The following is a 15,600-nucleotide window of genomic DNA, read 5'->3' as shown; positions in this document are numbered from 1 at the left end:
AGGTGCCTTGTGAGAAGGTTCTTGCACCTTTTCAGATCTTGACTATTTACTTACCAAGAGTGAAAAGATCTGCACAAGTTTTCTCTTTCCTGTTTATCATAATGTGTTCTGAAGTGAGAAGGATTGGGTGGGAGGTACGAGGATGCAGTCTTCAAAATTTATGTTTACAATCAGGGTCTTTAAAAGTAGTTTGTATAAATATGCAGGAAGGGGCCTTGCCATTATTTTCCACAGGCAACATCTTTCAGCTACCAATGAAGAATTTCTTCCTTATTACTAAAAGCAATTACAAAACTTAAATAAGAAGACATCTCTTTACAATAGTTGGCCTCCATTTTTATTGTACGGTTATTTTTTAACTTCTTGTAACCCACTTTGATGTTTTTTAAATGAAATAGTGGTATACAAATATAAATAAAATAACTAAATAAAAATTTCGTTATTTGTTACCCACTTTTGGATGTCACTTGCATATGCTTTGAAAGGGAAAATATTATGGTGATACTAGAACGTTGCGATGCTTGGTGACAACCCACAAGGAATGTTCAGGGTTGAAGGTATGTAGATAGGTACCTTCAACTTTTGTAACAAATGTCAGCTTGAGCACAGCATTATATTGGTGTAAAGTCTTCAGGGGGGCACATTCCAGGAGTGGGTGGGGCCAAAAGCACACACTTAACATACATGCAGCCTTATACACAGGCCGGCACACGTGCACCCTTAATGTGCACACGCAAATCTAATACCTAGTTGAGGTTTTGACAATCTATATACGCATTGCCCAAAAAGGGGAGATTAGATTTAATATTTTTTTGGGCAATGCAAATTGCAGGTGTGGGGGGCCTGATACAGATTGAGAGCATATTGGGGAGCAAAGATTTAACACTCTTCTCGCTGCTACTATTATTGTTATTGTTATTATTGTTAATAATAATTTAAAAACCTTCTATCCTGCCCTATCTCCCAGAAGGAACCCAGGGCAGCTTTATGTACATACACACACACACACATGCAAGATGGGAGGGTCCTGAATCATAATAGGCCTCCAGTGCCTACAATTTACTGCTTTTAGGAAAGGCCTGTAACGCAGTGGTAGAGCATCTGCCTTGCAGGCAGAAGGTTCCAGGCTCAATCCCCGGCATCTCCAGGTAGGGCTCAGAATGTCCCGTCTGAAACACTGAAGAGCCACTGCCAATGAGTGTAGACAATACTGGGCTAGGTGGACCAATGGTTTGACTCAGTGTAAGGCAGTTTCCTATGTTCCCTCTCTCTGTAGTAAGCACAGAAGTAGAGGAGGCCCCAGAAGCTGGATAAGGCCACATTTCACGGGAGGGGGGGAGGTTTCCCATTCCTAACTTAGATTCTGAAAACAAGACTGACCATGTAAATTTCTAGTTATGGCATACATTGTTGTGTGTCCTGAAACAAAATGTTGCAGCATAAGCTTACCTTCTAATTAATGTGTGCTTCCATCCAGGGTTCGTGCCAGCCAGCCAGCCAACCAAACATGGCTTCTCCAGGATACTAGATTGCATCCTCCTCTTTCCATTTTTCTTTCCATCTGACATTCAGCGTTCTGTAGCTATTGTGTCCAGTCCTTACTGGGTTGGCTTTCGGGGTTTTACCCCCTTGTAAAGTGTCTTCATAGTTCTGCAAACATCAAAATTCTTCTGAGTATGCGGATAACCTTCCTCTAGGTTCTCACTGGCACTTTTTTGGCTTCTGTCAGTACTCAGTGAGTTTGCTATTAGAAGGTGTTATTTGTATCCTCTTTCGGTTGTGCATGTTGGCAGACCTAGGTTTGATCAGGGGAGCACCAGTGCAGTAGGTGTGTCTAGAGTGTTGGACTTCAGCCAGTGATATTGGAGTTCGAATCCCTTCTCATGAAACTCATTAAAGTCACTGTTTCACAGGCTAACATAGCTCACAAGGCTATATTATGAAGACAATATGAGGTTACAGTTGGAGAGAAGGGACACAAATACGATAACTTTAAAGTTAAGAATGCTGAAAAAGGATGGCAAGTGAAAATAACCAGAGGTGATATAAAAACTGGCTTGTTTCATAATTTCAGTAGAAACTGAAGAAGACGTGGAAAATAATGATTTTTATTACTATTTTTGGACCCTTTTTGCTATGCTTACTGAAAGGTATTGCTTTTTCTTTCAGAGAACACTTCGTGAATTCTCCTCTTTTTGGAAGAAAATCATCACCCGGACGTGAACTGTTCATTATAATACAGCAACCTTTTTTCCTCTTTTTTAAAAAAGCAACACTCAAGTAAACTAGTTCAGGGAGATATTGTTTTCCAGCTTGGCCTTTTACTTTTTTCTCTAATTGAATGCATAAATGGGAACAATAGAAAGACAGAAATCATTGTGACTTTCACATTTTCATCAAGTTGCTTTTAGTTCCATAGCAAAGAAATTAAATTATATAATGTGAAAAGCCTTTCAGGATACTGTTTTAAGAATGCTGACAACATTTTTAGCAACTGTAAAAGTGTTGAAGATGAGCTTTGCATTGTAGGACTTCTACAATAAAAGTTTAACACACAGTTCCAGAATTTGCAAGACCTTTCAGGGAGTCCTCTCCCCCCCCCATTTCAAACTGATTCGTTGTACAAGATGAACAGAGTGGATTTGTGGAGTTCACCATTAGTCATGATGTTTTTCTGAATTGTGCATATCTGACAAATACGGCTGTAATGTAATAGCTGAATTACATAGCATTGGAACAAGAACAACAAATTTAATGAGGTGAATGTAGTTGTGGCTTTCCAAAAATGCATGCTCCCTTTTAGGTATTTTTTTCTGATATGAGTGCAGAGAGCAATTAAGATGAGCAGGTAGAGGGGTAAGGGGTGCTGTTGGCACGAAGTGCAGCTTCTTGTGCTTCTTTTGGGACTCACCCTTGCCACAAAGCTGGCATAGGTGCACCCCAGAGAAAGAAGAAATCTGGAGAACCAAGAGAAGTGCTAACAGTGAGAGTGGTGGACTACAGAGGCCAAACTAGGTAAGTCATTGTGGGAGTTCACCTGTTTATATCTGTATGAAAGTACACAATCTTGGCTTCTTCATTTCCATCTCGATTTGCAATCTTTCACAGTGGACGTGTTCAAATGAACATAATTCTGGTTTAGCAACACAAATATTAACAAACCTTGCATATCCACATATAGCTGCTTCTTTCATTACCTTGCATGAGCTAGCAAACAAATCGAGACATTTTTAGTTAACAACAATTTTCTATTTTGTCCAAATTGGGAATATCTGGTTAATGACTTCAGAACTAGCAAGGATTTGAAGCCATGGTTTGAAGTTGGCTTCAAATCCTGGTTAGTTCCAAAGCCGTTAACCAGAATTTCTCAGTTCAGACAAAATGGGAAATTATTGTTAAAGACTTCCTGGTGTGTGTTCATGCAGAAGTTAAGACATTGTTTATACATACACATTGTGAAAGATTGCAAAAAGTGGTGGAACTTGATTATCCTACAGAGATCAAGAATCTACGCCCTTCCAAACAAACTACGGGACTACTTGTAGGACTATGGCTGTCAAAATAAGTGTCAGGAGGGAGACCCAGATGAAATACTAATATGCTGAAGATGAATATTACATTCTTCCTCAATCTTTTCTCACTCCACTAGCAACTATAGTGGTTGATGGAGCTCAGTGTCTAGTTATATTGGTTTTAAGTGAGCATGAGGGTGGAAGTCAGCATGAGCCATTGGGCTTCAGTAGTTCAGACTGGATCATACAGACTTCCATTAGCTCTTGGAAAGGTACTGAGTTGCTTTCCAAGCTGCTGGGAGCAGAGTTTTGTCTTTTCTGGGTTGTCTGTGCTTTGAGAAGGACTAACAGTGGGTATATGGTATTCATCTTGTTTTAGATCCTGGCCATGAGGTTTGATGCCTCGCTTTATTGAAGGAGAGACACTGGACCTAAATGGCGCAACATGACTTTGTTCCTGCCTGGCTTAACTTCTCTACACCACAGTCTGCCAAGGTAACTATTGCATCTTGGATCAACCCCTTCAATGCCATTTAGACAAGCTATGGTCAGATTGCCCATTTGATTATGAAATAAATAAATGGGATTGTAAAATACTTGTGCTATGAGTTATATTCACTAATAGGCAAAATATCAGTGTAGTTTAACAATGTACCTATAGCCAACAGATATTTCTATCAAACTTTAAAAAGCAAGGAGATTGGGCAGCTATAGTGAGTGCACCAGGAGAGCAGGAGACCTGGCCTCCTCTCTGAGATATTGTACTGCCCTACAAATTTGTCAAAATGTAAAAACAATTTGGGTTGGTCTTTCACAGTCCAATCCATTTCCTGTGTAGCTTGGAAGAATTTGGTAACATGTGCCTCTGAGCATATGGTGAGTGGTGGCAACACCTGCAATCACCCCAAATAACAGAAACAAGACATGTGCTGTGCTGATCTTGTTTTAGCAGGGAAGAAGCAACAATATTAAGACAGTTGACCTAGTTCAGATAGTCACTTTAAATATGTTTGATTCACTTTGCAATTTTAGTGAGGTTTCCTATAGTAAATCATTCTCTTTTGCTTCTGTTTCTGTGAATATGTGAAGTACAGCAACACTGCATAATTTACACTAAAAAGACTCCAAAAATCAATTGTGGAATAATGGCACTGACTATTCTCCAGTGGGCATGAAGAGTGTCTCAGTTTGGGCGAGGAGGAAGGGAGAAGAAATGGGAAGGGGAAGAAGAGGAGTGGGGGGGCGGAGAAAGGCAGGTCTAATAATTTCCATGCTTATTGAGTTCAATAGGATTACCTCATGTGCAATCATGCTTAGGATAGGTAAAACTTACCATGGGAGAGGGGAAGGGATAGGAGGGCAAAGCATGTTTGATCATTTGCATGCTTTTTGAGTTCAGTGGGATTTACTCCTGTGCAATCATGCTTAGGATAGGTAAATTTAATCTGGAGGAGGGGTGGGGGGGAAGGAGGAGATTGAGTGGGTGGGCACTGGGCAGAGAGAGAGCCCCTTTTCTTTCCAAAAGGAAAACACTGTGAACAGTATCATTGTTTTTCAGGGTTTCCCCCACCTTTTTATTCTACAGCAGGCATATGTAGTCTCCCACCCAAATTTAAACCAAAGCTGTCTGTGGCCACATCCACACCAGGCCTTTATTTCACTTTAGACAGTCATGGCTTCCCCCAAAGAATCCTGGGAAGTGTAGTTCGTGAAGAGTACTAAGAGTTGCTAGGAGAGACACCCTATTCCCTTCACAGAGCTACAATCCCCAGAAGAGGGCTTGACTGTTAAACCAGTCTGGCTGCTGGAGCTCTGTCGGGAATAGGAGTCTCCTAACAACTCTCAGCACCCTTCACAAACTATACTTCCCAGGATTCTTTGGGGAAAGCCATAACTGTCTAAAGTGAAACAGATGTCTGATGTGGGTGTGCCCACCTGATTAGCCAAGCCAAACAGCTGTGAGTCTGGCTTTTAGAAGACTTTCAGTTGGTTCTTACTGAGCATGCCTGACGTTTATCATTGATTCCAGTGTTAAATTTCTTAAATTAATTAAAAATCAGCCAGGCATTTTTTTAACTTTTAAACTGCAGAAGATGAAGGTCAGAGTATGGGGCAAGGTCAGTAATAGGATTACAGGTAGTCTGTGAACATGTCTGATTTTTAATTAATTTCAACAAACTATGAGACCACCGACAGAAAAAAGTCCAACAGGGGTCTGGATTTTTTTCCTTATTTTACACTTTGAACTGTTGATTCAAAACTGTGTTTTGTGTATGGCTGTTGTTAAGCAAGTGTTTCTGAGTTCAGGATTATTAAGTTTTGTAGAGTGTTTTGAAATGAGCTTATGGGAAGCTGCAGAATAGCATGCAGGGGTATTTTCAATTTAACATTGCGGAATGCGAAAAACTTTTGTGGCTGTATAATTGGCCATGTTTAGCCGGCTTTAAAAGTGCATGAACACTGAAATGGTAAGAAGTTGCTATCAGAGTTGATAGCCCATTTTTCACTTTGCATTTACAGTTTATTTAAATTGTCAATCTAATGCCTGCATTTTAAAAATTAGACAAATAGCATTTCATTCCTGGAGAGGTTGTTGTTAATGATGTAGTGTCATCAAATATATTTTCTACATTTGGGAAACCAATTTGTAAAGTGATCGTTCTTCAGTCATCCCGAGATAGAAAAAGCTGCAGAACTTACATGTAACCAATAGTTGCTGCCAGCTGTTTTCTGCTTCATTAGGCAGGAGGGGTTTAGATTCATTTTTGCATACCTGGTATGTAGCCTACTGTACAAAGGTAAGAACTGCATTCATTGATCCATGCACTTTCGCCTCTGGCCACACCCACAACTGGCATGCATCCTGTAGAAGGTTTCCAGGGAATGTGGACTTCAGGTTGAAAAAGGTTCACCCCTGGCCTTGAGCAGCCAATCTCTCAAAATCATGCATAGTAACAATCCACCTATTAACCATCATTCTGGGCACACTTTCAGTGGCTTCTTGTAGACAAAGAATTTAAAAGCCAGGGTTCAGTATAGGTCCTAAACTGTTCAATATTTGATCAATCTGTTACCCTGTACTTATAGCAAGAGAAGCTGTTGTCAGTGTATTTTAGAAGGTCCCAAGGAAGGAATTCTGATTCCGCATGACTGCAAAATGTTGCTGAAGCTGGTACATATGCATGTCAAATTTGTGAAAGGGGCATTGCACTATATGTAGCCTTGGTCTGGTGGTCATTGGAGTGTTACTGTTGAGCAAAGCAGTAAGCTTCTGAAAATTAGAGTCCTTGACTATATCTACTAATAATGCTGGAGTAGCAGCTTTTGCATGTTTTGAATTTTCCTTCCTTCGTAGACCCCTGGAGCCGCTCTTGAGAAGCACGGAGAGCATCTTCCTCGGGGAGAAGGCCGCTTTGGAGTAAGCCGGAGACGCCACAACTCTTCAGATGGCTTTTTTAATAATGGCCCTCTCAGAACTGCAGGAGGTATATAATAGGGCTCATTCTAGAACTAGTACACAGTAGTACCAGTTTTACCCGTCAGTCAGTTGCTGCAAATGTTTAAATGAAGGAAAAACCTGCTTGTCTGAGAGAGAAGCCTGGAGGTTTTCAACTTACTCAGGGCTTTCTAACAGTTCTGTTTCCTGTGAGATGTTAAACTGTGTGAGCACTCTTGGTACTCTGATTTTTCATAATGTGCTGGAATCCTGATGGCACACTTAAGCAAGTTGTAAGAGGGCAGCTGTGATAGAAGACAGTAATGTCATTGCTTGTGTGGGTACAGTGGTTAGAGTAAATTGTTCACTCAGTCTTAATAATGACTGCAGTCCCAAGATCTGGATGGAATAGTGAGGTTATTGTACATTAACATAGTATGGGATGGGGAACTTCTTTTCTCTGCCAGGCCAAATCTGTACCCTACTACTGGTGGGCCAGATTTGACAGGTGGGCAGGGCCACCCACCTGTCAATTACCTGATGTCCCAATGGCATTGGGTGATAAGCCTCTTTGACGGTGTGCTCCCGGCACACCTTCAAAGCGACTTGCTCCAGGATCAGTAAGGAATTTCCATTGAAACCCCTGCTAAAATTGAGCCCTTTTCCTCCATTTTAGGAGCTGTTCCAATGCAAGGTGACATGTTCCCACCATTCATTAACTGATGGGTGGTAGCAGCAAAGGACCAATCAGGAGCTCACTCTAAGCTCCCAGTTGTTCCTTTGAAGCCACTTCGATACCTGCCCCATCCTGATCAGCTGATGGGCAGCGGGAGTGCATCTTGTCCCATCAAAGGAATAATCAGGGGCTGACTTTAAGCTCCCAGTTGTTCCTTTGAAACCACTTTGTTTTTTACCCCACATATGACTTGTGGTGGTATTTGTCAGGAACAGCCTTGCTGGTGAAATTGGGATCTCTGGCATGTCAAAGTTGGCCTGCAGGCTGGAAGTTCCCTACCCCTGACATAGTGTATTGTTGGACACTGGCTTCTACAGTAGATCTGGTACTGTACAGTAGGGCCCCACTCATACGGCGGGTTATGTTCTGGACCTCCACTGAAAAGTGAAAAGCGGAACTCATTGAATAGAATGGCATGTGATGCCTGAAAACTGCTGTAAAAGCAGAACAAGCGCCGTATGAGTGGGGCTTTAGTCTAATTGCGTCTTAATTGAGACCGCCGCATTAGCAAAGCGCCGTAAAGCGGGGCCCTACTGTATAGCAGATCTTTTGGTAATGCTTAGCTTTATTCATACAACAATATTCCTCTTGTGTAGACTGCTGGCATCAGCCTTCCCTGCACCGTCATGATTCCGTGGACTCTGGTGCTTCTAAAGGAGTTCATGTTGGGCTAGCTGGCAATCAGCCAGGCTGGCATGGTTCTTCACGGGGCCATGATGGCATGAGTCAGAGAGGAGGAGGAGGAACTGGATCCCATCGCCACTGGAATGGCAATTTCCACTCCCGAAAGGGTTCAGCTTTTCAGGAAAAGCCACCTGCCGAGACAAGGGAGGAAAAGGAAGAAAAGGAGAAACTGCAATTTGAGGAGGAAGACTTTGTAAGTGAACTGTGTTCTCAGTAAGGTTTTCTGACCGTCTTTTCACGAACACTGGCAGATTTCAAGAACACAGAACTGATTTCTTCTGTGCTTCCATGTCTCTCTATGAATTGAGGGAAGTTTTTCCCCACACAGTTGTTTCCAAATCTGCATAATATGTGAGTACTTTGATAGATTGTACTGCATTTTTCCAGTATCATAATGGTTTGCTAAAGCCATTTTGCCATTGTGTGTTACATACGATGTTAGACTGACTCCTTGTCTCTTTGACAGGAAGACTAGTATATATGCTGGCTCATATATATGCATTAATTAGAACTAATCATTGTAGACCGCCTCTTAGACACATAACTAAAGTTCCAGTTGTAACATTTCTTACAGAATAAATTTGAGGAAATGGACCGTTGACAAAGTTCTTTGGAATTTTCACTTTGCTTTGGCTCTCTCCCCATTTTTATTTAACCAAAATGACTCCTGCTCTCCACATCAGTTACAACAGTACATAGTAAAAGTGCCAAGATTAAGTGATAGTAATCTTTATTTTTAAATCCAAAATTAGCTTAAATTGAGCTTTTGGGAGACATGCAGACTTAAAATTTTAAACTGTTTACTGTGCTTAAATACCTTCAGGCTTAGGTTTTATAGCAAAGTAAATTATCCTTGTTGACCCAAAAAGGAATCCTGCACATGATAGGGTGTCATCAGCCCTGATTCTCACCATGCATGTTGGTAGTCATACCCCCCAAAGGTGGATCTTCCTTAGAGAGCAAACATTTTCATCTTCCTAGGGTCAGGAAGGGAAATTTTAAAAATGCTTTGTTGAGGTGCTTTAGAACAAACTCTTGGGTTATTTCCCTTAGCAGCATGAAACCATCCCAAAACATTGGCCCATTGCCATCCTGTTAAGATAACATTGTTTGCTTGACAGGTTGGCTTAGCTTCCCTGTTATACAGGGGCCTACCCCTCATATATGGACATGCATCTAGCTAGGAAATTGTCTGTAAATGTACTGTCCTACAGGGGGTGGTGACCACCTCAGATCTTTACTTCTGTTTCCTGTATTCTTCTGGAGATATAAAAATCCACTGATTAACTAGATTCCAACCCCCAGAGGTGTCCAAACTCACATGGTCATAGGAAAACTCCTTCCTTTAGATATGGACTGAAAGTTCTTCCCACATGCAAAATAGGCAACCAGTTCCCCTTTTTAATGCCTTCCCCTCCCCACCATGCCCTACAGGTCCTTCAAATTTAGATGTTTTCCAAGTCAGCTGCCCACTCCCCTGATTATCCAAGGCTCTCCCTTGTATCATGACACAATAGATGCAAAAACGGATAGCTGAGACTAGATCCTCCGTGGTGCAGAGTGGTAAGCGGCAGTAACACAGCCGAAGCTCTGCTCAGGGCCGGAGTTCGATTCCAACGGAAGGAGGAAGTCGAATCTCCGGTAAAAGGGGTCGAGGTCCACTCAGCCTTCCATCCATCCGTGGTCGGTAAAATGAGTATCCGGCATATGCTGGGGGGTAAAGAAAGGCCGGAGAAGGAACTGGCAATCCCACCCCATATATACGGTCTGCCTAGTAAATGTCCCAAGACATCACCCTAAGATTCGGAAACGACTCGCACTATAAGTGCGGGGACACCTTTACCTTTAAGACTAGATGCTGCTTAGAAAGTTCTACATCTAAACTACATAGAAATGTAACCCGCTTTTTCATGTAGTATATCCACTTCACCTAAACCCATTTGTAACTCCAACCTAGTTCTTTAATAAAACTTACTATTTGACCCACTGTTTTGTTAAGTAATGACTACAACAGCAAAGAAACATTCCCAGGATGATGGTATATATGTTGTAAGAATGTAATGTTGAATTTAAACTGGGTTGTTCTGACCCATTCCAATATTACTGCTAACTTTTTAAGACACTTATTCCTAGCTAAGTAACTTGAAAATGGAGATATTAAAACTCTACATCATAATACATGTTTTTCTTGTTTTTACAGCCATCATTGAATCCAGAAGCGAACAGCCAGAGTAAACCAGTTGGGACTCCATCTGGTGTTTGGGGTAGGTATTGAGGCCTCATAAAACAGCTGTCTTCTGCAATATAAGTATTGGAACAAGATAGAAATTGTCTTGCACGGTAGACTCGTCTCTTTGCACTGGATCAGCTTATGAATACTAAAGCAAAGTAAGCTCAGAGTGTGCTCAGTTATTTGAGTAACATTTCTAAAGTCTTGTGTTGGCTTACCTATTTTTTAGTAATGTCAAATATTACACAAAATTTAACATTGCTACAGTGGTCCCACTCACACACACTTTCAGTGTTCTGCCTCCATATGTAGGTGTGGTTTTGTAGTATTAAAATGTAGATTGGGAGGCCCAATGACCCTTGAATGAACTAATAAAGAACCCACACAAGAAATGTGTAGTAAGAATACAAGGGAGTTGTCATTGGCCAGTTTCCATCAAACTATCATTTTCAAGGGTGACGATCTCAAGAATTCCCAAGTAAATGGGATTAAAGTTTTAATGCCTTGGATACTCGGTGGGAGGTCTCACCCTGAAACATTTGTTTTATCTTCTCCCCCGCCCTCTGTCCCCACCTCCAGCCCCAGCCCCAAGCATCTTTGGCACTCACACTCTAGGTTCTTCACACTTTAAATTCCACCCATTCAAAAACTACAGTACTTCTCCAATTCTTTATATCACTGGAGAAAGTATTGGGTTTTCTACCCAGGCACTTCCCTCATCAGTGTTGGAAGTGGGACAAGAGCAACTCCTGTTTTGTTCTTTTGTTTAAGCTCCAGAAGGAAGATAGAGCTAGGGTCCTCCAGATGGATAGGCTTTGTTTACCTTTTACCTGTGATGCTCTGACTGCCTTCCCTCTGTCGCTAGACTGTTATGTCTTTAGGGAAGCTTACCTGCCCCTCCTCCTTCTGCCCTTTCCATTTCTTTGTTCTCCGGCTGTCCAGGAAAGAGGAGAATCCCTTTGTCTCTGCTCTCTCCGAGCATGGGGCTGACTCCCACACCTGGGTGTTATGCCTCCAACTTAGCTAGTTAGTTAGAACTAGGTATGCCTTTTCTATCTACTATGTATTTCTATAAATAAAGTAGCTTTTCTTATTTTACTAAGTCTCAAGTCTCAGTGATGCTGATGCAGGGCAAAAGCCTGCTTTCTTAGGCAAACGCACGTACACGCTAGCACACTCGCATTTCAACATCTGCTGTTACTCTCTGCTGCTGTGGTGCTGCTTTTAAACGAAATTAAGCAACAAAACTACACACAGCGCAACAATCAGAACCACCACACATGGCACAAACAAGACCAGTAATACTTGACTGACTGCTTGTGCCCTGAGCCTTAGGAAGCCACAGTAGTCCAAGAAGTAGATCCAAGGAGTTATGACTCCATTTTTAAATCCTAGGTGCTGTACATATAAGAGGAATTTACACATTCCAGAAAGACTGAATTATTTCCTTCCTAAACAAAAAACCGTTTCTCAGACATAGAATGCCCACTAACACATTTTTCTATGTGTCATTTATACTAATACTTATTCGACTCTTCCTGTGCTCACGCTTAATTAGCCTAAACTTCACCAACCATGCACAAGAGATATCCTACAGAGAGACTGTCTGGCTTTCTGTATCTCTACACCTTTTGAAACAATAAAACGAAAAGGCTCGCTGTTGCCTCAGTCGCTAACTACAGCAAGGAGGCCCTATCACCATAACTTCCCTGGTGAGTGGATTTATCAAAACCTGTTTAACCATCAGTTCAAACATTTAGGGGAGGCAGAGCGAAAATATGCTTAACTAATGCCTAGAAACCTCTGATTATTCTCAACCTTAATGTCTGATTATCACAGTTCTGGTTTTCAAGTCTTTAAACGGATGACTATCTTGTGTGATTTTTTAGTAATAGATTGGAAAAAAAACAAACTAGAGATTTTAAGTTGAAGTTTCACATTTCAAAACTGAGTTGATCTTAAGGGATCGGGAATTGTATTTTGCATAATGCCGAGAAGGTTGTAACTCCTTTGAATACAAATACTGCCCTATGGTACACAACACTCATCAAGCAGCCCAGTTTGGTAAGATTACTTCAATATAAAGGAGGCTTATTTTTATTAAACATGTCTAAACTTAGTATTTTAAAATGTCTTAACAGGTTTACAAAAATCCAACATAAAACAATAAAGCAGTACTGTAAAAATGAGTAACGGGCCAATCTTATGGGTTAGAGAAAGCCAGAGGAAAAAGATATGTCTTTACAAGGTATATGAAGCAACTGATGGATAGTGCCTCATGTATGGCAGAGGAGAGCGGTAATGACAGAAAATGTTCATTTTCAAGTCACTGCTCTGTGAAATTCTGTAGAATACATTAGGCTTTCAGCCAGTTAATTACCTCAGCATGCTAATTCAACATCAGTAAGAATTAATGTTAGAAAAATGTTGTTCATATGTAGATACCAACACTAGCTAACCCTTTTAGTAACATTGGTGTAGTAGATGAGCATGGCTTATTTGCTAGATAGGGCTGGAGTACATTCCTGGTTAGGGATGACTCCTCCTACTGGTCGTGACAGGCAGGGTCTCTAAACTTTTTAGTCTCCTCTCCAGGGGAAGGAGTCGTCCCTCTCTCCAGACTGGCCCTACCTGCGGTCAGTGAAGGTTGAGTCTTTTCTTCCCTCTGGTCAGAACTTCTTTTTGTATGTTTTTTGCTACCTTTTCCTATTACTCTTCTCTCAGTCACTCTCCTTTCCTTGCTTTGATAATTGTTTTCCTCTTCCCTCTCATCCCTTACCATCTGTCTGTTTATCTTCCCACCCGCCTTCACTCCGTGGGTCCGGGGTTTGGGAGGCTTGTCAAGCCTGGCTGGGCTTTTGGCGCCATGTGAGGCACTTCAAACATCGGCAGAGCGTGGCTAGCCGCAGTGTCCCATCTACAGCAGCAGCCACTTAGGAAGGGAGACTGACTCCCTGCTCCATGGAGCCACGTTTCTTGCCACACCCACACATGCGGGATCACGGGCTCCAGCTCCCCCGCCTTCCTGAGAACTAGCGCAACAGGCTGCTTGGGGGTATCTAGCCCCGAATTCAGACCATAAAAGGCAGCAGGGGGTTGTGCAGCACCCGCTAAGGTGGTTCGCCATCGTGGCAGCTTCCCACACTTTTCTCCCAAGCACAGAACAGCTGTGGTCGCCATTTGGATGGCTTCGTCTGCTCCCTCCTCGTTTTCCCGCCAAGACTCCTGCCATGCGGGAGATACGATGGACTCTAGAGAGCTGCACGAGCAAAGCTCACCGAGTTTTCAGCCTGCACACTCTCCATTCCCCAGCAGGGGCGGGGGGGTGAGTATTAATGATGAAGGTAAACCTTTTCCTACCCCTCCCAGTGTCCCAAGTTTATGTCATGGGTTAAGGACTTTATAGCCTTTGAAATCAGTGGCTCCCTTCATCATGCCCTTAAATGTAAGCGGGGCAGACACTCAAGTAGGTGCTCCCACAAGGGAAAGCAGAGGCACAGATCTCTCTAGCAGGGAGGGGGGATACAGCAGTTCACCATCATGCCACAGCTTTTCTCTACTCCAGCCACCAGTCAGGGTGGCATGCCTACTGCCACCATATCGGGTGCACACACCCCCATCACATCATGCAGTGGGGGGATCCCAGCAGCCCCTACAGGGGACAAGGATCTTACTGGACACATTGGACTGGTAGGGAGTGTTATGAGTCAACAGAACTGGATGCAGGTACAAGGACAGCCACCCAAGCAGGCCACTGGCTAGCAGGGTGCATTGTCTGATTCAGATGATTCCCCTGAACCTGACAGGGAAGAGGGGGAGTTGTCAGGAGAGGAACTTGAGACGACCCAGACGCAGCCTAGGCTCTTCGCCCCTGAGGTTTTTCAGTGCCTTCTCTTGAAGGCACGCAGAGTGCTACAGTTGTCAGAGACTAAGTGGGGAGGCGATGCACCCACCCATTCTGCTTTGGCAGGAACTAAAAAGGCCTTTCCTTCGACTGACACGAAGCTGATTATTGTTCCTTTCCTCAGGCTTTTGATGATGTGTGGGTCGCAGAATGAGTGTTGCCATGCAAATCAAAGCCGCCTGCTAAGTGGGCAAAAAAGCACTATGTTTTTGCTGAAAGGATCTTGGCACGATTACGTTTTCCCAAAGTGGACCTGCTTGTCGCCACCCTCGCTTGCTTGGCAGTGATCCCTGCTGAAGGGAGGGGGCTAAGGACCACTGTGCTAGGCAGGTCAAGGGGCCCTTCACAAGAGTTTCGAGGCAGATGCTGTGGGCTTCAGGGCTGTGGCTACTTCCTCAGTTTTCGCCAGTCGTTCATGTGGGCAGAAGAGCTGGGCGCAAGGCTCAATGTTGCCAAGTTTGTGAAGGATAGTTTAAAGAAAATGGCATATGCCTTAGCTCTGTCTGCTGATGCGTGTATGGACATCTTACCATTTGCGGCACAGTCCATGGCAGCATCTACCGTGGCACGACGCAACATTTGGCTCATGCCATGGCAATGGCAGTGGATGCAGGGTCACAGACTCGCCTCACTGCCCTCCCCTTTTCAGGCTCTAAGTTGTTTGGTGAATCTCTGGAAGCTTACCTGGTGGAAACTAGAGACAAAAAGAAAGCATTTCTGATGGCAAAGAGAAAGGAACGGAAAAACACAGAACCAGTTCTTTCGTTCCCCAAGACAGTCCTCCAGATACAGAAGCCAACCTTCCAGCAGGTTTCGCTGGGGCAGACAGGACAGAGATAGATGGTGGCTGCACCTCCTCAACAAAATCAGGAGGTGCGTCTTTCTCCTCAGGAAGACCCTAGAAGGGTGCCCAAAAGGGCCTGTCCTGACTAGCACCCTCCAGAGGTCTCTCGCGGGGTGGGAGCAAGGCTGTTGGAGTTCGCCTCCTGGTGGAGAGACATCACATTGGACAATTGAGTACTGGAGACAGTATCCATGGGGTATGCAATAGAGTTTGTCTGACCTCCACACAATCTGTTCTTGCCCACTCCACGGTCC

The 15,600-nt window shown here is 43.1% G+C and overlaps 1 protein-coding gene across 6 annotated transcripts in view; it reads left to right on the top strand.

Annotated features, from left to right (window-relative positions):
* The window catches only part of GPBP1L1 (GC-rich promoter binding protein 1 like 1), a 61,696-nt gene that overhangs the window by 36,384 nt on the left and 9,712 nt on the right, over positions 1–15,600 (top strand). For all 6 annotated transcript variants that reach the window (XM_061632838.1, XM_061632837.1, XM_061632834.1 and 3 more), the window contains 5 exons: positions 2,170–3,015; positions 3,892–4,007; positions 6,868–6,997; positions 8,281–8,561; positions 10,569–10,632. In XM_061632838.1, coding sequence (XP_061488822.1) covers positions 3,948–4,007; positions 6,868–6,997; positions 8,281–8,561; positions 10,569–10,632 — 535 coding nt within the window. In that variant the 5' untranslated portion in view covers positions 2,170–3,015; positions 3,892–3,947. The remainder of the gene's footprint in view (positions 1–2,169; positions 3,016–3,891; positions 4,008–6,867; positions 6,998–8,280; positions 8,562–10,568; positions 10,633–15,600) is intronic.

The sequence above is a fragment of the Rhineura floridana genome, chromosome 6 (assembly GCF_030035675.1).
Source record: "Rhineura floridana isolate rRhiFlo1 chromosome 6, rRhiFlo1.hap2, whole genome shotgun sequence".
NCBI classification, from domain to species: Eukaryota; Metazoa; Chordata; class Lepidosauria; order Squamata; family Rhineuridae; genus Rhineura; species Rhineura floridana.
This window is presented reverse-complemented; position numbering and strand designations above follow the sequence as displayed.